Source organism: Lissotriton vulgaris (assembly GCF_964263255.1).
Source record: "Lissotriton vulgaris chromosome 9 unlocalized genomic scaffold, aLisVul1.2 SUPER_9_unloc_2, whole genome shotgun sequence".
NCBI lineage: Eukaryota > Metazoa > Chordata > Amphibia > Caudata > Salamandridae > Lissotriton > Lissotriton vulgaris.
The window spans coordinates 772302-796518 of record NW_028240617.1 but is presented as its reverse complement, the minus strand read 5'-3'; the positions used below and the strand labels follow the sequence as shown (position 1 = coordinate 796518).

At 48.7% G+C, this 24217-nt stretch overlaps 1 protein-coding gene across 6 annotated transcripts in view; it reads left to right on the top strand.

Moving 5' to 3' along the window:
* LOC147672943 (FYVE, RhoGEF and PH domain-containing protein 5-like) overlaps window positions 1-23973 on the top strand; it is a 488188-nt gene extending 464215 nt beyond the window's left edge. For 2 of the 6 annotated variants that reach the window (XM_086947904.1, XM_086947903.1), the window contains exon 21: window positions 21097-22720. In XM_086947904.1, coding sequence (XP_086804030.1) covers window positions 21097-21133 — 37 coding nt within the window. In that variant the 3' untranslated portion in view covers window positions 21134-22720. Of the gene's footprint in view, window positions 1-21096 lie in introns of all 6 variants that reach the window. The other 4 variants (XR_015303474.1, XM_086947902.1, XM_086947901.1 and 1 more) reach the window with 4 other exon arrangements.
* Window positions 23974-24217: the final 244 nt, after the last annotated feature.

Sequence of the window (24217 nt, the reverse complement as noted above, 5' to 3'; positions counted from 1 at the left end):
GGAGGAAAATACATTTTTTTTTAAACTATTAAAGGTTCCTCAGGGCACACCCTCACATATAACACACTTGGAATTGGGCGAGCCATACATTGAGGACAGAATCATGGTTCGACCCATCCTGGCCTGGATCAAGATATGGACCAACCCAGAGGCCAGCCTGAGCAGACAGATCATCAAGGATTGCCTGAGCCGGGATAGAGGGGGACAGATTCCATGGCTCAAATATGTAAAGGACACTATGGAGTGTATTGGTTGCATGAATCTGTTCTCTGAGCCGGAGTCGATGACCGCCCAGAATAAAACCCTGGCCAAAAATCTTTTTATTGCATGGGCAACAGCCAGAAGGGCCCACGTTGAAAATAGGAAAACATCGGTGGTGGCCTATGGCTCACTATTAACTACAACGCCTGGATTGGAACCATACCTAGCGGTAATGTACAACGCGCAGGAAAGATTCTACATGACTAGGTTCCGACTGAATCTCCTACATCATTTATTGGCCGTTCCTGCAGGTTTTACACGTTCAGTTGAGTTGAAGGGTACCTGCGGCTGCGACACTAGGTCTCCGCAGGATACCCTTCACTTTGTTTTACTATATCCCTTTTATCGAGAGCCCAGGCGGAAGTTTTTAGTTAGGATTTTGCGAAATAAAAGACTGAGACATGCCAAAGCAGCACTTCTTTTTCTGCAAAAAGCCCCAGACCCATATACTCTGTTATGTGTAATAAGTTTTATTAAGGTTGCCATAAGACTGAGGAATACCAGGGAGACATCTGCCGACACCATTACTACACAGACTGAATTAATGGCAGTATGAGTCTCCTCATGATCCAGCGCTCTTTCTCCCACTGTTTTTTAGATCTATTTTAACTGCAATTTTTAACAAACGTTATTCAAAATATTTTTTAAATATTTTTATAAAATTATTGTATGTATGTATTTTCATGTTCTTTAATGGTATCTTTTTAAGTACCGAATAAAGAAAATTTGAATTTGAATTTGAATAACAAGGGGCATTGTTGTTTAACCTTGAACAGTGTGTGCAGACTAAACCTCAGAGTACAGCAGAGAATGTGCAAGGTAGACAGTTCTCATTTGAAAGGGGAACAAACAGGTTCTTGTGAAATATATGCATGCAGTGTTGTGCGCAAAAGCAGCCTCATGGCAGCGAAGCTCATGCTAACTTAGGAAATGTCGACAATGGACCTATAAGCCATACTACAGCCCATCAACACAACCTCTCTGCAACTGAGGTATTAGGGAAATGACAATGTATAGCAACTACAGCAAATAAGCATGATTACTTTGAACTCTGCCGCTAACTTTATGACTCTTCGCACTTCGCTGCTGTCAGAACCTTCAGAACTCTGAACTCACCCACCTTCGGCTAGTGGCACATGCCCAGAGGGGTTTCACATCTACATCCACATTGCTCACTTACGCTACCAATTGTGGTCAGGTAAACAAATAGGTGCTGGGGTCTCATCAGGATATATTTACAACAAGGGGTGGTGAGGGACAGAGTCTCTGAATTAAGCAGAAAGCTCTCACCCAGTCAAGAGATCAGGGCTAGATCCAACACCGTTTTTAGCTCACTGCACCATCCCTGTTTCAGAACCTGGCTGTATGCAAATTAGTCTGTTCCTGTCCCAGTGCATGATGGGAACAGGGCAAACCAAACTACAAAAGCCAATTCTTACACTGGGAAGGAAACAAGCTCCCGGGGACCGGTTTCTGGCATTACAGCCGTCTTCGGCCCGGTTTGCTTGAATCCTGATGGTGCAATGAGCAAGGGTCTCACATCTGAGAATGCCCTTCCACGCTTAGGGTGGACAAAAATATTTACAACAAGGGGTGGTGAGGGACAGAGTCTCTGAATTAAGCAGAAAGCTCTCACCCAGTCAAGAGATCAGGGCTAGATCCAACACCGTTTTTTAGCTCACTGCACCATCCCTGTTTCAGAACCTGGCTGTATGCAAATTAGTCTGTTCCTGTCCCAGTGCATGATGGGAACAGGGCAAACCAAACTACAAAAGCCAATTCTTACACTGGGAAGGAAACAAGCTCCCGGGGACCGGTTTCTGGCATTACAGCCGTCTTCGGCCCGGTTTGCTTGAATCCTGATGGTGCAATGAGCAAGGGTCTCACATCTGAGAATGCCCTTCCACGCTTAGGGTGGACAAAAATATTTACAACAAGGGGTGGTGAGGGACAGAGTCTCTGAATTAAGCAGAAAGCTCTCACCCAGTCAAGAGATCAGGGCTAGATCCAACACCGTTTTTTAGCTCACTGCACCATCCCTGTTTCAGAACCTGGCTGTATGCAAATTAGTCTGTTCCTGTCCCAGTGCATGATGGGAACAGGGCAAACCAAACTACAAAAGCCAATTCTTACACTGGGAAGGAAACAAGCTCCCGGGGACCGGTTTCTGGCATTACAGCCGTCTTCGGCCCGGTTTGCTTGAATCCTGATGGTGCAATGAGCAAGGGTCTCACATCTGAGAATGCCCTTCCACGCTTAGGGTGGACAAAAATATTTACAACAAGGGGTGGTGAGGGACAGAGTCTCTGAATTAAGCAGAAAGCTCTCACCCAGTCAAGAGATCAGGACTAGATCCAACACCGTTTTTTAGCTCACTGCACCATCCCTGTTTCAGAACCTGGCTGTATGCAAATTAGTCTGTTCCTGTCCCAGTGCATGATGGGAACAGGGCAAACCAAACTACAAAAGCCAATTCTTACACTGGGAAGGAAACAAGCTCCCGGGGACCGGTTTCTGGCATTACAGCCGTCTTCGGCCCGGTTTGCTTGAATCCTGATGGTGCAATGAGCAAGGGTCTCACATCTGAGAATGCCCTTCCACGCTTAGGGTGGACAAAAATATTTACAACAAGGGGTGGTGAGGGACAGAGTCTCTGAATTAAGCAGAAAGCTCTCACCCAGTCAAGAGATCAGGGCTAGATCCAACACCGTTTTTTAGCTCACTGCACCATCCCTGTTTCAGAACCTGGCTGTATGCAAATTAGTCTGTTCCTGTCCCAGTGCATGATGGGAACAGGGCAAACCAAACTACAAAAGCCAATTCTTACACTGGGAAGGAAACAAGCTCCCGGGGACCGGTTTCTGGCATTACAGCCGTCTTCGGCCCGGTTTGCTTGAATCCTGATGGTGCAATGAGCAAGGGTCTCACATCTGAGAATGCCCTTCCACGCTTAGGGTGGACAAAAATATTTACAACAAGGGGTGGTGAGGGACAGAGTCTCTGAATTAAGCAGAAAGCTCTCACCCAGTCAAGAGATCAGGGCTAGATCCAACACCGTTTTTTAGCTCACTGCACCATCCCTGTTTCAGAACCTGGCTGTATGCAAATTAGTCTGTTCCTGTCCCAGTGCATGATGGGAACAGGGCAAACCAAACTACAAAAGCCAATTCTTACACTGGGAAGGAAACAAGCTCCCGGGGACCGGTTTCTGGCATTACAGCCGTCTTCGGCCCGGTTTGCTTGAATCCTGATTGTGCAATGAGCAAGGGTCTCACATCTGAGAATGCCCTTCCACGCTTAGGGTGGACAAAAATATTTACAACAAGGGGTGGTGAGGGACAGAGTCTCTGAATTAAGCAGAAAGCTCTCACCCAGTCAAGAGATCAGGGCTAGATCCAACACCGTTTTTTAGCTCACTGCACCATCCCTGTTTCAGAACCTGGCTGTATGCAAATTAGTCTGTTCCTGTCCCAGTGCATGATGGGAACAGGGCAAACCAAACTACAAAAGCCAATTCTTACACTGGGAAGGAAACAAGCTCCCGGGGACCGGTTTCTGGCATTACAGCCGTCTTCGGCCCTGTTTGCTTGAATCCTGATGGTGCAATGAGCAAGGGTCTCACATCTGAGAATGCCCTTCCACGCTTAGGGTGGACAAAAATATTTACAACAAGGGGTGGTGAGGGACAGAGTCTCTGAATTAAGCAGAAAGCTCTCACCCAGTCAAGAGATCAGGGCTAGATCCAACACCGTTTTTTAGCTCACTGCACCATCCCTGTTTCAGAACCTGGCTGTATGCAAATTAGTCTGTTCCTGTCCCAGTGCATGATGGGAACAGGGCAAACCAAACTACAAAAGCCAATTCTTACACTGGGAAGGAAACAAGCTCCCGGGGACCGGTTTCTGGCATTACAGCCGTCTTCGGCCCGGTTTGCTTGAATCCTGATGATGCAATGAGCAAGGGTCTCACATCTGAGAATGCCCTTCCACCCTGGACTGATTTGCATATAGCCAGGTTCTGAGCTGGGATGGGGCAGTGAGATAAATAACGGTGATGGATCAAGCCCTGATCTTTGGACTGGGTAAGAGTGGTCTGCTCAATTCAGACACTCTGTTCATCACCACCCCCTTTTGTAAATCGATTTTGGCCACTATAGGTGTGGCAGGGTATACTCAGACATGAGTCCCTTTCTCACTGCTCCATCAGGATTCAAGCAAGCCGGGCGGAAGACGGCTGAAATGCCAGAAACCGGTCCCCGGTAGCTTGTCTCCTTTCTGGTAAAGAATTGGCTTGGTTGTTTAGTCTGCCCTGTTCCCATGATGCACTGGGCCAGGGACAGACTGATTTGCATATAGCCAGGTTCTGAGCTGGGATGGGGCAGTGAGATAAATAACGGTGATGGATCAAGCCCTGATCTTTGGACTGGGTAAGAGTGGTCTGCTCAATTCAGACACTCTGTTCATCATCACCCCCTTTTGTAAATCGATTTTGGCCACTATAGGTGTGGCAGGGTATACTCAGACATGAGTCCCTTTCTCACTGCTCCATCAGGATTCAAGCAAGCCGGGCCGAAGACGGCTGAAATGCCAGAAACCGGTCCCCGGTAGCTTGTCTCCTTTCTGGTAAAGAATTGGCTTGGTAGTTTAGTCTGCCCTGTTCCCATGATGCACTGGGCCAGGGACAGACTGATTTGCATATAGCCAGGTTCTGAGCTGGGATGGGGCAGTGAGATAAATAACGGTGATGGATCAAGCCCTGATCTTTGGACTGGGTAAGAATGGTCTGCTCAATTCAGACACTCTGTTCATCACCACCCCCTTTTGTAAATCGATTTTGGCCACTATAGGTGTGGCAGGGTATATTCAGACATGAGTCCCTTTCTCACTGCTCCATCAGGATTCAAGCAAGCCGGGCCGAAGACGGCTGAAATGCCAGAAACCGGTCCCCGGTAGCTTGTCTCCTTTCTGGTAAAGAATTGGCTTGGTAGTTTAGTCTGCCCTGTTCCCATGATGCACTGGGCCAGGGACAGACTGATTTGCATATAGCCAGGTTCTGAGCTGGGATGGGGCAGTGAGATAAATAACGGTGATGGATCAAGCCCTGATCTTTGGACTGGGTAAGAGTGGTCTGCTCAATTCAGACACTCTGTTCATCACCACCCCCTTTTGTAAATCGATTTTGGCCACTATAGGTGTGGCAGGGTATACTCAGACATGAGTCCCTTTCTCACTGCTCCATCAGGATTCAAGCAAGCCGGGCCGAAGACGGCTGAAATGCCAGAAACCGGTCCCCGGTAGCTTGTCTCCTTTCTGGTAAAGAATTGGCTTGGTAGTTTAGTCTGCCCTGTTCCCATGATGCACTGGGCCAGGGACAGACTGATTTGCATATAGCCAGGTTCTGAGCTGGGATGGGGCAGTGAGATAAATAACGGTGATGGATCAAGCCCTGATCTTTGGACTGGGTAAGAGTGGTCTGCTCAATTCAGACACTCTGTTCATCACCACCCCCTTTTGTAAATCGATTTTGGCCACTATAGGTGTGGCAGGGTATACTCAGACATGAGTCCCTTTCTCACTGCTCCATCAGGATTCAAGCAAGCCGGGCCAAAGACGGCTGAAATGCCAGAAACCGGTCCCCGGTAGCTTGTCTCCTTTCTGGTAAAGAATTGGCTTGGTAGTTTAGTCTGCCCTGTTCCCATGATGCACTGGGCCAGGGACAGACTGATTTGCATATAGCCAGGTTCTGAGCTGGGATGGGGCAGTGAGATAAATAACGGTGATGGATCAAGCCCTGATCTTTGGACTGGGTAAGAGTGGTCTGCTCAATTCAGACACTCTGTTCATCACCACCCCCTTTTGTAAATCGATTTTGGCCACTATAGGTGTGGCAGGGTATACTCAGACATGAGTCCCTTTCTCACTGCTCCATCAGGATTCAAGCAAGCCGGGCCGAAGACGGCTGAAATGCCAGAAACCGGTCCCCGGTAGCTTGTCTCCTTTCTGGTAAAGAATTGGCTTGGTAGTTTAGTCTGCCCTGTTCCCATGATGCACTGGGCCAGGGACAGACTGATTTGCATATAGCCAGGTTCTGAGCTGGGATGGGGCAGTGAGATAAATAACGGTGATGGATCAAGCCCTGATCTTTGGACTGGGTAAGAGTGGTCTGCTCAATTCAGACACTCTGTTCATCACCACCCCCTTTTGTAAATCGATTTTGGCCACTATAGGTGTGGCAGGGTGTTGGACAGGCCACATGAAGGGCCGCTCTCCCCCGGCCCGACCAGGCCCGAGCCCGGTCACGCAAGTACCACACACCACCATTGCACGTCCTCCGTCCCCTCAGGGACCCCTGCCTTCGAACATATCGACCTCGTGGGCCCGATCCACTGCTGGCCCGCGCGCCCATCCGGGACGCCATCTTGGACACTCCACCACGAGGCCGCCTGGCCCCCGATCGACCTCAACCCTGGGCCTAGCCAGGCCTCAGACATCCCGGCACCACCATCCACCCAGGAGGTGAGCGGGCTACTTGGCAAGTCAATGGGAGAAAGAGGTGTCAATGGCTCTCCCCCGCCAAGTGCCGCCCGGCCATCGCCTCCCCGGGCGCTGGCTCCACCCCCCTGCTGGGTGTCGGGACACCCTCATCCCGGACCTCCCGACCTCCAGGTGCGAGGGTCCGGACATCAAAGAACATCAGTCCTATAACTGGGGCAGCTCCAGAGCAGGAGGGCAGTTGTATCTTGGAGTCGAGAGACGCAAAGAAGAACTCATCCTTGACGGACTACCGGCGCTGCCGTAGCTCTGCCTTGTGCACCTTTGTCTTGCCTGCTGGCGCTGCCACAACCTTCGTAACCTTCCGATCCTCCATCGTCGTCGGGACCTGCTGGCGTGGCCGCGGACCGTTTGCAACCATCATCTCATCGGGACCTGCTGGCTCCGCCGCGGACCGTCGTTCCTTCGTCCATCTCGGGACCTGCTGGCTCCGCCGCGGCCCGATCATCTAGAACGCCGAGCTCGAGGATTGAGAGCTCTTTCCACCTTTTTGATAACAAGACTGTCCGGCTACCCTTTTTCCCAAACCAGAGACCAGAATCGAGGGGACCCCTGAGTCCAGACCTCCCTGTACCATTCCAACGTACTTAGAGAATTGCCTATAAAGTCTCGTTGAACTTTACCCTTGTGTGGTGTCCGTCTGTGGGGGGGAAGTTACTTGTCTGTACGATCGCTGGAGACGGCTCTCCCCGGAGACCTCTCCCCTTATCCTCGGCCGACCCTCCCGGTCCGTCTAACATTGGTGGCCAGCGGCGCGATCCGAATCACCGCATAATCGTACAGAGAGTAGCTTACCCCACGACGAAATCACGATGACGACTAAAGAAAGCGGAGCAACCGAGAAATTCCAGATGGAGAAATTGGACGAGTACAGCCATCGTGAACTAAAACAATTCTGCATCGAACTAGGTATCGCTACCACCGGACTAAGTACCAAAGACGATTTTAAGCATGCCCTGGAATCTTGGGCAGAAACCGGGGCTGCCGGAACCCCTGATCAAAGCATCGCAGCAAAAACCACCACGGCCCCTGAAGAGCGAAGAACGGGTCTCTCGCAAGACGAGATCCAGGAACGAGAAAAAACCCGACTACACGAGCTGGAAATGGCCCGGCTCAAAATGGACATTGAACTTAAGTTGGCCGAACAAAAAATCAACTTAGAGCACCTGCGTCTCCGAGAAGAAAGAGAGGAGAAACAGAGACAAAGGGAGCTCGAGGAAAAGAGACTGGCATATGAACACAAGCGAAAACTAGCTGAGATCGACCTACGCAAGCAGAATAAAGAAGTAGGGGTGTCCGAGCAACCCCACACCCCAGGGGCAACAGAGAAAAAGGTACACATCCCCAAGGATGTCGTTCGAGAATACTTCCGAGAGGACGACATCCAGCAATGGTTTAAGGCCTATGAAGTCGCTATGACTGCACACCGGATCGATAGAAGCGATTGGGGAGCCGGTCTATGGGGGAGATTCCTCAATGAGGGCCGCGACGCCCTGCTACAGCTCCCGGACCACCAGATGACCTCCTATGACCATATGAAAGCTGCACTCCTCACGCGCTATGGCCTCACACCCGAGATGTACCGTCAGAGGTTCCGAGACTGCACCCGCATCCCGGGTACAACTTGGGTGGACTATGTAAACTATTTTAGCCGAGCCTTCGAGGGCTGGATCAAAGGAAGCAAGGTCACAACCTACGAACAACTGTTCAATCTTATGGTATGGGAGCACCTGTCGAACAACTGCTTCATTGAACTCCGCCAGCACCTCCTCGACAGCAAGTTAACGGATCCCCGGCAGCTCGCAGCCGAAGCTGACCGGTGGGAAATCACCAGAGTGGGCCGGAATGGGTCCTACGAACAGAACCGGAACAACAATGGTCAGCACCGTCCCCGAGGAGGAGGAGGGGGCCAAGGACGAGGAAGAGACAACGCCCCGGTCGCCCCCGCTACCAGCACCACCCCCCCGGCCAACCGGGGCAGCACCCCGGCGCGACCGGGATACCGAGCCAATGTTACGTGCCATCGATGCCAACGAGTCGGCCACTATGCAAACGACCCAAACTGCCCCCAGTACCAGAGCCCAAGACCCCGCCAAGTAGCCGCTGCTGCTCTGGGGGAGGAACAGATCTCAGAGGAACAAGAGGAATATGAACAGGAACATCAAGAATGGGAGCCAGCCGCCATGGCTCTAGCCTGCTTAGGGGGGAAAGACATGGTCCCGCGGGTCCCCCTACCCGCTAACACCCAGAAGTACAGCCAATGGGTGAGCATCAATGGACGCCGGGCCGAAGCCCTTCGTGACACCGGGGCCAGTGTAACAGCCGTCCGCTGTCACCTGGTGACCCCAGAACAGTATCTACCAAACATTCTCTGCCCTGTACGTTCCGCCGATAACTCGGAAAGTCTGTGCCGGATGGCCTGCGTCCCCTTCGAATGGGGAGGGGTCACCGGCATGTTGAAGGTAACGGTCCGAGACGATGCCCCCGTAGACTGCCTCCTGGGGAATGACCTTGAAAGCTCTCCGTGGGCAGCCGTGGAACGAAGAGAACACCTGGGGATGTTAGGCGTCCCGGACTGGGCGTGTGTCACCACCCGGTCCATGGCCGCCCGTGCCAACCCCCACCCAGAGGAACCCGAATGGCCGGCACCGCCGCCTCCGGTCGCCCCGGCCGAAACCACCGACCGTGACGTCCCTCCAGAACCAGCTCAACCTCCAAACCTCGCTAACCTCGACCAGTGGCCTCAAGAGGGGGGGCCCACGCAAGAACAATTTCGCCAAGAACAGAAGACCTGTCCCTCCCTCGAGGGACTCCGCCAGCAAGCACTCGCCCAAAGCGCCGGGGATACCTCCGGAACACACTGGATCTACTGGGACAATGATCTGCTGTACAGTGAGCAAAGAATCGCGGAGCTGGGGGCCAGCCGAGTACTAGTGGTGCCCCTCCGTTTTAGAGACTTTCTGCTAAACCTGGCCCACGACGTCCCCCTGGCGGGACACCTGGGTCAAGATAAAACCTACAGTCGTCTGGTGACCCACTTCTTCTGGCCCAAAATGAGGAACGATGTACACCAGCATTGCCGATCTTGCCCCACGTGCCAAGCCAGTGGAAAGAGCGGCCGCAAACTAAAAGCCCCCCTGCAACCTTTTCCCGTGGTCACCACCCCGTTCGAGAGGGTCGGGATCGACATCGTGGGGCCCCTGGACCCGCGTACAAAACAAGGCCATCGCTTCATCCTGGTGCTAGTGGACCACGCCACCCGCTACCCCGAGGCTGTCCCCCTGCGAACGGTGACAGCCCCGGTAGTCGGCCGGGCTCTAATGGGGATCTTCTCCCGTGTGGGCTTCCCCCGAGAAGTCGTCAGCGACAGAGGCACGAACTTTATTTCTAAATATATGAAGTCCCTCTGGCAACAGTGCGGGGTTACCTACCAATTCACGACCCCCTATCACCCTCAAGGAAACGGACTCGTTGAGCGGTTCAACCGCACGCTCAAAGGGATGATCGGGGGGTTGGAAGAGCCCCTCCGTCGCCAGTGGGATGTGCTGCTGCCGTGCCTCCTCTTCGCATATCGAGAGGTCCCCCAGAAGTCCCTGGGCTTCAGCCCGTTTGAACTGCTGTATGGACACCCAGTACGGGGGCCGCTCAGCCTAGTCAAGGAAGGCTGGGAGATGCCCCCTCTCAAGAACCCACCAGATGTCTTCCGGTACCTCCTAACCCTCCGCAACCAGACCCGGCGGTTCAGAGAGCTGGCAAAAGCCAACCTAGAGGCCAGTCAAGAGGACATGAAAAAGTGGTATGACCGGAATGCCTCCTCCATCGAATTTGAACCTGGGCAACAGGTATGGGTGATGTCCCCCACCGAACCCTGCGCCCTGCAAGACAAGTGGACAGGGCCCTTCAAAGTAGTCGAGCGCAAGGGTCCTGCCACCTATCTCATCGACATGGAATCTTCCCGGAACCCCCTCCGGGTCCTCCACGCTAACAGACTGAAGCCCCACTTTGTGCGTTCAGAACTCAGCCTCCTGATGGCCACAGACAATGGGGCTGAAGAAGACTCCGAGCCCCTCCCTGACCTCCTACGGACTCGGGAGAAAGACGGCTCCGTGGATGGGGTCCGACTCTCAGAGGCCCTCACCCGAGAGCAACGCCAGGAGTGTCGAGTCCTCCTATCACAGTTCGCCAGCCTGTTCTCCCTCACCCCAGGTGTCACTTCCTGGTGTGTGCACGATGTGGACACGGGGGACAGTCCCCCTATCTGCCACCGGGCCTACCGCGTGCCAGATCGGGTACGGGCCTGCGTCCAGGAAGAGGTAGCAAAAATGCTCACGCTCGGGGTCATCGAACCCTCAGACAGCCCCTGGGCCAGCCCTGTAGTACTGGTCCCCAAAGCGGCCGCCCCAGGCACCACACCGGAACTCCGGTTCTGCGTTGACTACCGGGGCTTGAATGCGGTCACCCGAACAGACGCACATCCCATCCCCCGGGCAGATGAACTAATTGACCGAATGGGAGCTGCCCGCTACCTCAGTATTTTCGACCTGACGGCGGGCTACTGGCAAATCGGCCTCACACCCCGGGCCCAAGAACGTTCTGCCTTTTCCACCCCCGATGGCCATTACCATTTCAAGGTCATGCCCTTCGGCATGAAGAATGCTCCCGCAACATTCCAGCGGCTCGTCAATCAGGTCCTGGCGGGGCTCGAAGGGTTCAGCGCCGCCTACCTAGACGACATCGCTGTATACAGCCACCATTGGCCCGAGCACCTCCACCACCTCCAAGCAGTGCTACAAGCCCTTCAGCGAGCTGGCCTCACGATCAAGGCCAGCAAATGTCAAGTTGGTCAAGGGTCTGTAACCTACCTCGGACACCAGGTGGGAAACGGCCTGGTGGCCCCTCTGCAGCTCAAAATTGCCGCCATCCAGTCCTGGCAGCCCCCCATCACCCAGACCGAGGTACGAGCCTTCCTGGGCCTCACGGGCTATTACCGAAGGTTTGTGAAAGACTATGGTACTATAGTGGGGCCCCTCACAGAACTCACGTCCAAAAATCAACCCAAGAAAGTCAACTGGACCGCAGATTGTCAAACAGCATTCGAACAATTGAAAGCCGCCATGTGTTCCGCCCCTGTGCTCCAGGCCCCCGACTACAGCAGGGAGTTCGTCGTCCAGACGGATGCCTCCGACCATGGCATTGGGGCAGTCCTGTCTCAAGTGAACACCGAAGGCCTGGATCAGCCAGTGGCCTTCATCAGCAGACGACTCCTACCACGAGAACAACGATGGAGCACCATAGAGAGGGAGGCCTTCGCTGTGGTATGGGCCCTCAAGAAGCTCCGGCCCTACCTCTTTGGCACACACTTTCGGGTGCAGACCGACCACCGACCCCTGCAGTGGCTGATGCAGATGCGGGGGGAAAACCCGAAGTTACTACGTTGGTCCATCTCCCTACAAGGGATGGACTTCACTGTTGAACACCGGCCTGGGCCAGATCACACCAACGCGGATGGCCTGTCCCGGTTTTTCCGCCTCGACGAGGAGAGTCCCCAAGAGGATGGGTAACTCTCCCCGCCTTCAGCTGGGGGGGACGCATGTTGGACAGGCCACATGAAGGGCCGCTCTCCCCCGGCCCGACCAGGCCCAAGCCCGGTCACGCAAGTACCACACACCACCATTGCACGTCCTCCGTCCCCTCAGGGACCCCTGCCTTCGAACATATCGACCTCGTGGGCCCGATCCACTGCTGGCCCGCGCGCCCATCCGGGACGCCATCTTGGACACTCCACCACGAGGCCGCCTGGCCCCCGATCGACCTCAACCCTGGGCCTAGCCAGGCCTCAGACATCCCGGCACCACCATCCACCCAGGAGGTGAGCGGGCTACTTGGCAAGTCAATGGGAGAAAGAGGTGTCGATGGCTCTCCCCCGCCAAGTGCCGCCCGGCCATCGCCTCCCCGGGCGCTGGCTCCACCCCCCTGCTGGGTGTCGGGACACCCTCATCCCGGACCTCCCGACCTCCAGGTGCGAGGGTCCGGACATCAAAGAACATCAGTCCTATAACTGGGGCAGCTCCAGAGCAGGAGGGCAGTTGTATCTTGGAGTCGAGAGACGCAAAGAAGAACTCATCCTTGACGGACTACCGGCGCTGCCGTAGCTCTGCCTTGTGCACCTTTGTCTTGCCTGCTGGCGCTGCCACAACCTTCGTAACCTTCCGATCCTCCATCGTCGTCGGGACCTGCTGGCGTGGCCGCGGACCGTTTGCAACCATCATCTCATCGGGACCTGCTGGCTCCGCCGCGGACCGTCGTTCCTTCGTCCATCTCGGGACCTGCTGGCTCCGCCGCGGCCCGATCATCTAGAACGCCGAGCTCGAGGATTGAGAGCTCTTTCCACCTTTTTGATAACAAGACTGTCCCGCTACCCTTTTTCCCAAACCAGAGACCAGAATCGAGGGGACCCCTGAGTCCAGACCTCCTTGTACCATTCCAACGTACTTAGAGAATTGCCTATAAAGTCTCGTTGAACTTTACCCTTGTGTGGTGTCCGTCTGTGGGGGGGAAGTTACTTGTCTGTACGATCGCTGGAGACGGCTCTCCCCGGAGACCTCTCCCCTTATCCTCGGCCGACCCTCCCGGTCCGTCTAACACAGGGTATACTCAGACATGAGTCCCTTTCTCACTGCTCCATCAGGATTCAAGCAAGCCGGGCCGAAGACGGCTGAAATGCCAGAAACCGGTCCCCGGTAGCTTGTCTCCTTTCTGGTAAAGAATTGGCTTGGTAGTTTAGTCTGCCCTGTTCCCATGATGCACTGGGCCAGGGACAGACTGATTTGCATATAGCCAGGTTCTGAGCTGGGATGGGGCAGTGAGATAAATAACGGTGATGGATCAAGCCCTGATCTTTGGACTGGGTAAGAGTGGTCTGCTCAATTCAGACACTCTGTTCATCACCACCCCCTTTTGTAAATCGATTTTGGCCACTATAGGTGTGGCAGGGTATACTCAGACATGAGTCCCTTTCTCACTGCTCCATCAGGATTCAAGCAAGCCGGGCGAAGACGGCTGAAATGCCAGAAACCGGTCCCCGGTAGCTTGTCTCCTTTCTGGTAAAGAATTGGCTTGGTAGTTTAGTCTGCCCTGTTCCCATGATGCACTGGGCCAGGGACAGACTGATTTGCATATAGCCAGGTTCTGAGCTGGGATGGGGCAGTGAGATAAATAACGGTGATGGATCAAGCCCTGATCTTTGGACTGGGTAAGAGTGGTCTGCTCAATTCAGACACTCTGTTCATCACCACCCCCTTTTGTAAATCGGGGTCTCATCAGGAGGCAGCTTACACCAGCCAATTTCTCCTGTTAGCGCCGCCTAAAACACAACCAACTACTAACCATGAAAGGTGGGAGAGGATGTGGCATGATGGTCAGGGAGCTGGGGACCCAGGTTCGAGCCTCGGCTCAACATCCTGTGATGCTGGGCAAATCACTTAATCTCACCATGCCTTCCATAAATGAATGTGTCCTTAACTGGTGCTCATCAAAAGTGCTGAGGTTGGTGATTAAGTGCCAATGCTGAGCACTGGAAACCACTAGCTCAAATTAAGCACTGGTTTTATAGCTAAGAGAGAAATGTAGCACAATGGAAGTCTATGCATCAAAGCAATTTACCTTGAAGAATAGAACCTTGCACTAGCGTTGATGTATATTTAGTGCTTCAAATGAGCTCGGAGTTAAGTAACCCAGCAATAGAATCTTTAGCAAAGATTGCATTAAACATTAGGCTTCAAATCAGGAGCGCATCTACCATTGGCGCAGCAGGTGCAGTGGCACGAGGGCCCATTGATCACTGATAATTTCTGTCTTTTGCTATCCCAACTACAGCCAGCAGCCAAAGGAGCCACGTGCCTTGCTTGCATCAGGGTCCCCTGGCTAAGCTACTGCTCCAAATAAGCTGAGAAATGTAAAATAATGTAATTTGGGGTTAATATACCTGGGCTTCCCTGCCGTGAGTGCTGGCATAGAAGAGATCACATCCTTCAGGGCTGAGTGGTATACTGTTACCCTGGTTTGGGTACCACTGCCACGAACAGTCAATAATAGGCAAGCAGTCTATGGACAGTAACTAATGGGTAGGTAACCAGTGTGCAGAAACCTATAGGTAAGCGTACCACAATTTTTAGACTCTATCAATCTTTTTACATTACTGTCGTTTAGCATGTGATGTGTGCACATAGTTTCCATGGTAACTAATGCTAGGACACAGTGAATATTAGCACAAACATTTGCAACAGGTTGTCAGAAACAGGGGCGGTGCTACATTTTAGCCGCTTCAGTTACCCTTCTCCCAGAGCCACCACAAATGGCCAAATCAGGACACCAGATTGCAATAAATGGCCTCAAAAGGACCCTGTTGCTATGTAAAAGCAAGCATCCAGACAACACAACAGATTTTCTTTCCCTGCGCTCTGAAAGTCTCTTCATCAGGACTGGCTAGAATTGCACTCTCCCCCCAGTCTCTCAACCTGCCCTTTTCAAAACCTTTTCACTATACAATAGTTAAAAGTAGTAGCGCTGGCAGTGCTTGTTTAGTTCATCAGCACCTCAAAAAAGTAAGTAATAAACAAAAGTAAGGGAGAGGTTAGAAATATGCAAAGGATTGGCAAAAACATTATTTTCTGAAAAGGCCAAAATTCCTACTCCTCCCATCCACCCTACACTGCTTCCAATCCTTCCGCTATCAAAAATAAAGCTTTTATATGTCTCCACTAGTTAACTTTCATTCTGATCTCTCTGCCTGGCCCCTTCCAAACAGACCACCTTAAACTATCCTCTCACCTCTAGCAAGAAGCCTTTGATGCATACAACTTTAGCCAAGACAGGTGTCATTTCCGTTTCCGGACAAGGCCTGAATCGGCCTCTTGGAACACAAACTCCAGCCAGGAAGGTATGTAGATTGAGTTTGCTGAACCTCACATCTATGGTACACCTGGTTTGTCACAGAACTCCGGCCTTGGAGCCCTGTTGGAACTTTTCTGGGGAAAATCAAGCTTCCCCTTATTACTTCAAGGCTGGTTGCAGGGTCTTGGGGTAGCATCACTGATGCTGGGAGCCTTGCTTCAGCCTGCCCATTCTTAGCATTGCAAAGATATCACCTGTAATCTGTGGGCCCGATTCACAGAACTAACTTAAGATAAAATCCTAAACTTACTACCATTTTGGTATTCACTGAAGGCACTTACTCATTTTGGTATTCACAAAAGGCACTTACTCATTTCGGTATTCACAGAAGTTAGGAGTCCTAACTTTAGGACTCCTAAATGCCTTTTGTGAATACCAAAAGTCTTAAAGTTAGGATTTTCTCAGTTTAGGAGTCCTAAAGTTAAGAGTCCTAACTTTACTACTCCTAAACAGAGAAAAATCCTAACTTTAAGACTTTCGGTATTCACAGAAGGCATTTAGGAGTCCTAAAGTTAGGACTCCTAACTTCTGTGAATACCGAAATGAGTAAGGGCCCTATGTATCAAGCAAAATTGCATTTGCAAACGCCGAAATTCGCAGAACTTCGGCGTTTGCGGAGGCAATTTTGCCAAATGGTATGTATAAAGGCAAAATAAGGAATCGCAAAATTTGCGATTCCTTATTTTGTGATTGCATTTAAGGAATCGCAAATTTGCAAGCACCAAAAAAGTGCAATTTGGCCTTAAGGAATCGCAAATTACCACCAACTTCAAGTTGGTGGTAATTTGCGATTTCTTTTAAAAATGCACTTTTTTGCATTTTTCAAAGTGCAATGTGAAGCACATACATGCCCTTAGGGAATGTATGTGCACCACATGTGCACCCATGCTTATTTCAGGGGTGCAACAGGGTGTCCTTTTGACACACCTGTACCCTTGAAATTGCATTCTCAATTTGGGATTCGCTAATTGCTAATCGCAAATTGAGAATGTCTTCCCAGTCATTCCTATGGGCCTCTAGGCCCACATGAATGAATGGGGAGGTATTCCTTAATTACGAATCGCAATTTGCGATTCGCAATTAAGGAATATGTAGCATTCGCAAAATGTATTGCAAATTCTACATACTTAGCATTTTCCGATTCTCAAATAGCGATTCGCATAAAATCGCTATGTGAGAATCGCAAAATGACTTTTTGATACATATGACCCTAAGTGACTTCTGTGAATACCAAAATGAGTAAGTGCCTTTTGTGAATACCAAAATGGTAGTAAGTTTAGGATTTTGTCTTAAGTTAGTTCTGTGAATCAGGCCCTGTGTTTATTGGCATCGATGGGTTCAAACCCCGATGCCTACGAAGGCACACGCCTCTGGTGCTGGTTTCATAGAATTGTATGGATATAAAGAGGTATTTTAAGGCGTAGTTCCCTGACAACCAGTAACTTTACACTTCACTTCCAGCAGCCCACGCTATGAAGTCTGGGAACTCCAAAGAAGCAAGGTACCAGGTAAAAGAGTTTCCTCTGGTGGGAGCTCAAGTGTGTTCTACTTTGTAAAGTGTTTTTGCCCCATTTTGCTTAGCTTAATTTGCACCATTGGCTGTCAACGAGGGGCGGTGTGCTGTTCTCCAATGAGCAGAAAAACAAGGCACGAGAACCTCTGCTGGGGCTTAAAGAAAGTTCAGCTTTGTGATTTGTGTATTTTTTTTTATTTGCTTTGCCCCATTTTGCTGTCCTTCCATTTGCACCCTTCATTATGTAGATAGATGAAATCTGGTCATTTCCACTGTGAATAGAAACAAGGCACCATGAGTCATAGTTTCACCAGCAGGGGTCAGTATGTTCTATTTTGAAATCCGATGAGCCCCATTGGCTGTGTGTGCAACCAGTGGAAAAGTGAGATGGAATTCCTTACAAAGACTAGGTTTCCAGCTTGTTTTTGTCAGGTCTGCATCTTTCTAAAACCCCTTACAGGGGTTTCCTCCTTCTCAGGGCACGAAATGCAGCATCTTAACCGGTTATTTGAGTATTTTGGGTAGGAAAGGAGAGACGTCTTATTTCAGGATGGTCATATAAGCCCTGCCCACTCTCCACGACCCGCCCCCTACATGACGTACTCTGTTATTAATGGATTCAAATCACCACCCTCTCCCTGCCCGGCCACCTCTCTCACACAGTGAATAATATTTAATGGTTGGCAAGATTTCACTGATGAAGCGTGATTTAATATTAATAGCCTTTTGCAGCATGCACAGCTGTCGGATATCACGGGGTGATTACAGTTTTGATTGCCTTGTTAGATAACTTCTCCCATGTTGTCAGCCTGTCCTTAAATATTTCACCCATGGTTTTTCAGATATTAAGGTTGTCACGCGTCATGCAGCATTGGCTTTTAGGTCTTGCTTGGCTTGATAGCCAGCTGTCTGCACAGCTGCTGTTAACCATTCTTTAAAACATACACAGAATGGGTTAATTTTATTTGTCCATGGCTCTGCTCTTAGGAGAGGGCCTTTCTCTTTCACATGTGTCATTGTTTAGAGGTGGTTTACTGCCAAAGAGCACAACTCTTTCAATTGTTGGCAATTTTTTAGCATCTTCCCCACTGTAATCAGCAATCATCAAATACACTTCTTTGAGAAGAACTTACGACTCATTAATAAATAAATAATATAATAATATTTGCAATCTTGTGTTTTGTTATAAGTATTGTGTTGTGTTGTGTTGAAGTATTGTGTTGTGTTGTGGTGTGGTATGGCAGTGGTCTTCAAACTATTTAATCCCGTGCCCAACCCGGTGTAAAAAAACAAAAAAACATCAGCCTCCACCCAGACTTTTTTTTAACAACTTCTAATAAATTGGCAATGTTTAAATATGTCCAAACGTATTTAAACATTTCAGTCAAGTTATGTATTCCCATTTAACAATACATGATTGCCAGACATACTATTTTAGTCATCCAGGCCTAACAAAGTGTAAAAGTATTCACAGTGTGATTATCAGAAATACTCGAGGGGAGTTTTGATGACTATAAGTCCCTTCTCTTTAGACACATGCTCCCAACCAGGATATAAATGACAAAATATGTTAGTGATGTCCCATTACCGAATGGAATTGTAAGCATGAAGCTTCTTTTGACCAGAGCCTGCAACCCCCCCCCCTCCACCCCCCCACTGGTATCACTGAAGACCCCCAAGTTTGAAGACCTCTGCCCTAGGGTGAGCATGACGTTCCAGTGAAATGTGAAATTGCCAGTATTCCATGGCGTCCACTCTGGAATGGAATACCGGTGATTTGTTTCATATGTATGCCAACATAAGCTTCCTGGAACACCTAAATTACCCACAATTGCAGTCAATTTAATTGGCTTTCTGGACTGGCTTTGACATCTAGGAAGCGATTTCAGGTATTCTGACCACCCTAAGCCCAATCATATGGGCAGAATCCAATGAACAAATAGTTGGTTGTGGGAAAGCCTATCAGATTGTCTGAAATGGGCCTCACAGCATTCTGTGCATGGTGCTAGAGCCTCCTAGTAGGCAGCACTGTATACATGAAAAATACAACATAGGTAGAAGAAAGGCAGCTAGTTGTGCTGCTCCCCTCTGTGGTGTGGTGGTGGTGCATTCTATCAGCCCTTAATTTGCACAGGTCTTGTAAAAGTGGGTAACTTTCATGAACTACTAGGCAGCCATCCTGTGTGTCATTCTCTACACCCACACTACTCCAGACTCTGTTGTAAACAGTTTGATAAAGAAGAGCATATTTCCACAGTGACATTGGATCTACTGTGATAATTGTTTTTAAAACAGACTGAGATTAAAAGATATTTCTGTTTGTAAAAGGACTCACGTAAAACACTTCAGTAATTCAAAGGTGGCACCCAAATGGGGCCTGTAACATATATACATCGGCACATTTTTCCTTTAAATCCAGTTGCAGCATTGCTTCACTACTGTGATTGAAAAGCAATTAAATCATACATGTGTAATATGAAAATACCAAAGAACATCCATTGGATATTAACGTGGGTCCTTGATGTATTGAAATATTTTAGTGCTCTCAGTGATTGGCTGAAATTGTGAAACCATCTTTATGCCATTATATTGCTAGCAGTGCCATAGATAAAATAGCTTTTCCTATAGTGTTTAGAGTATAGTTTATATATGAGATAAAGTACCCCCTGTCATACATGATAAGGATATTGCAAGTCACCTAGGAGTTTCCTCACTATATAGAGGAATGAGGCCGAACAGAACTCTAATTATAATATATGGTCACACCATCACCCTTCATACAAACTGCTTAAATCCTTGGTGTCTTTCTCTTTCCTATTTATGTCAGACATAAAAAATAAAAACAGAGCCTGCACTGTGAAATTTAACACGCCAAAAAACAGCGTTTTTTGCCAAAAGATAGTGGGATCAGTTTCATGCAAGTCAGCTTGACAAAATGCTAACAAAGAGAGATTCTGTCTTTTCTGTAATGACCTATACAGTGGAAAAAAATAAACATGTTGCTATAGATATCTAGTTTCTGCTGAATGTTTTTAATTTTAACCGCGTCGCTGCGGCGCATTTTAACGCTGTGCGCTGAAAAATGCGAAATCCCGCGGTTCATGGCGAGCTCAGCTCGTCATGAGCGCACGACAGGTAAACCTCATGACGAGCTGAGCTCGTCATCAGCGCCGAAGGGGTTAGACAAACATCAGAAGGAAAAAAAGCCAGTTCCTGTTTTCAGTGTTTAAATTGATGCAGGCTCTTGAAGCAGACATTTTAATGTCAGAACTCAACTATGAAAGCTTATTATTGTTGAACGGCTACGCCACTTATTTATTACATGTGACTAGATGTGTCACAATTCGCCTGCAATAAGAAAATAAGTGATGGACTGTGACACAGGGATTAGAGGATCCTTAAAATAGTTACAGCCCAGGCAAGAAAAACTGACCGGGAGGAGAGAGCTTGTTTCTTTAGGTCTAGGACGCAGCCTTAAGAATGCAAGGGAAAGTCTATGCCAGTGTATGATTTGTGATTAGGGATCTCTGTGACTAGTATTAAGAGCAGTGCAGTCCACAAATTAGTGTCAAAGAAGGGATTTGACTGCCCCATCCCACCCTAGGCACAGCAAACATAATTACCTAATTCGGGTCATTACATTTTTCGCTGATCTCAGCATTTCAAATTCAGTCCTACTTCTCCTTCTGATCCTTCAGTGTATCCCTGCAAACCTAATTTATTTTTCTAATGTCTATTCTATTTGTTGTTTTTACCACTCTCTGTTGGAGATTATGAATCTAGCTAATACTTTCTTTTACCTTCTGGCTTTTTTTGCAGGTGGATTGAAGCCATGAAAGAAGCGACTGTATTATAGCAGTTCCTGTCCCTGGTAGCTTAAAGACTATATAACATTTATATACATTCTCTAAATTCGCTTCCTGTTTTAAGCGGACAAACAGTGCACTGACAAACATCTTGCTATGCAGTGGAACTTGAACCAACTCTGGATTTCTGCTGCTGCCCCTTTTATCGTCATGTCCCACATCCTACCCCTAACCACACATTTTTAAATGAGGACTTTTGCTTCTGCAGTATTCTGGATAACCCATCACCTGTTCATGTAAGTGTGAGTCCACAGCTCTAGCTCTATTTGTCTCCCAACTTAAAAGATCAGGAACAGTAAAGAAAGTGATCAATGTTGACATGAATATGCTCAGCAGATATGTCTGATGATTCACATGGGCTAGAACTTTGCTTACTAGAAAGAAGGAACGTGAAAGGCAAACCAGAAACAGGAAGGAGGAGCAAAGCCAAGTTTACAGGAGACAAAGCCCCCATCTGAAATGAATGTCTTTGAAATCACTGAGGGTCGACAGCGCAACCCCGGTGGCTGGAGGGCTGCAGTGTGAGCCATGGTGCTACAGCCCAGTTACAGGCATTTATATTGACACAAACCCTTGGCCCGTGTTCAGGATCATTTCCTCGGAACAGTTTGGATGTGCACTGGGCTTAGCACCTTCCAACTCAGGCTCTAATAAACAATATACATTTTTCTGTTCGTAAGATCTTCTAGTCAGAAATAATTAAAGTGTTGCAGTATTGTTAATAACCCTTCCCTTTTCCTCCCAGAAAGCTAATACATGTATTTTATTTGTAAAAAAAATATTTATAGAAAGTGCCAATTGACAGCTGTCAATCGAAGTTGTTCGTACAGCGACAGCTGGGGTCATGGAAGCATCCAAACACTGCATCGCCAACAGCTCTCACTGGTGAGAGGATGGCCTGGTCCCCATTTCCAGTTTAATGTTGTACTCCTCTGATGAGCCTGCCACCAATGACCAGGAGCACTGAGGTGGTGCATTCTATGAAGCCAATTCAGAACTCTGCTGTGGCACCCAACTCCTTCCAACAAACAACTACTTCTCAGTCCCAAAGCTTCACTACTAACTTCGAGGTGGAAATCCATTGTCCAGCACACAAGTTGGAGGCTCTTCAACCCATCAGCATATTGTTGTTGTAAACCCTCACTACTCCCTGCTTTCATATTCTTCAGACAGCATGTCGAACTTGGACAATCACTTGTCCCCATTTTGAAAGAGGAATTTCCAATTTAATTGCAGGATCTGTCTGCTGCTGAGGGTCATGTTATTCCCTTTGGGTAAACAGATGTTTTTTTCTTTTTTTAGAAGAACTGCACTTTAAGTGAAACAGTCTGCATTGATGTGGCTGTCCAGGTGGATTGTTTGCTCTTGATTCCTCCTCGCTAAGTCTTTCTTGTGACTGCACCGGGTTCCTTTACTGGCTGTACCTCATCCCTCACAATGCAGAATTGGGTAGCATGTTCAAATGACGCTTCCTCTGTTGACTGCTTACGTGACATAGGGAAAAATCCTCATTTTATGATATGTATAATCCTCCCACTCTAAAGGATGTTTATTGATTAAAAATGGAGGAACATCCAGTACTTGGTTTATTCATTTGGAAATTCGAGCATGCATACAAGTTCCAGGAAACTTTAATCAAAGAAGCAACAGCATGATATTTGGTTCTACTGGTCTTTGGGGAGAAAGTAGAGCAAACTGAACTCTGCACACATTATGGCATTGTGGTGTTTTAGCATCACTAGGAAAGAATGATTGCATTACTATTTTCTTTTAAAGTAGGCTATAGGCAGGATCTCGGTGGAACATTCATGTATCTTTGCTCTGCCAAAGAGTTCTTCAATTGCTGTGCATACACTGCACAATGCCCACATGTGTACGCTTGGTGTAGTCTTCTTTTATGAAAGTTGGTGCTTAAACTATTTTAAAACAGGACCCACTGGTTCACCAACATAGGAATTGAATACATTCTGCAATGCGAGTCCCTTTTCTATGTACTTGGCTGTTGGAATTGTCAGTGCTGCTGCAAATTGGGTGTAAAATGGATTGTATTTCCTGGGTTCACTGCCCCTCCCCCACTCATATTCCTGGTGTTCCACCACCTGGTGTTCTAAGGTCTTTACACTCTTTTTCTTTCCCCGCCCACAGGCCAAACCCCACAGTTAATGTCCCCAGTGGTTATTTTCTTTATCTCCCAACTGACACCCTCATCTGTCCTCAGGTGATGTATATTGTCTATTACTTGATTCGGCAGACTAAGTGAGGCTCTTAAAGGCACCCCTAGGGCACTGGAAAAAGTGCAATACCCCGGGGCACTCACAATCAACCTGAGTCCACCTGTATAAAGGTAGTTTGGATATTAGTTTTATTGACCACAAAGGCTGTCCACTGTCTAAAGATGCAAATGGCGCGCCATGAATTTGCTCTTCTTCATCCCCAGCACACTTTCCTAGGTAAATGCCATAGGAATCTAACGTGTCACTGATGACTGGCAAGTGAATGTACAACTATTGTCAATGTAACAGATTCTTTGTTGTGAATAGAAATGTTTGTTACTAACACCACAGGGGAAGACCTGTAGCTGTTGTAGCATCTAGACTTGCTGGAATGAGTATTTTCAGCTTGTGATCTCCTGGTGGCAAGTGGCCCTTTTAGGGTGCCAGGTCAAGAAGTCGTTTTAGGTCTACGTGGATGTTAACAAGAGGTAACCATTCAGAAAATGGTTCAGTGACTTTGTACTGGAGTTGGTTGAATGTTCTGAATGGAAACGCGGTAATTGCCAACTGCCTATGTTAAGCTGTTCATAGTTTTATTAAACTTTCTGTTTTATTTACCATGTTTCATCAGATCTTTTCTCATGGCAAATGAGAAATCACTGCTGGGTGTTGGTTTTCATTGTCATACAATATGAATACGTTTTAACATAACATAGCGTGTATTTGTAAAGGCATCTTGGCGCTGAATAACAGATGTTTATGTTACTAATTATCAGTAAATTATTTTCTATGCACTAATCTATATTTAGCATACTTAGGTAAATTGGGCAGAACATTTTCCATAATCCCTCTAGATTGGCG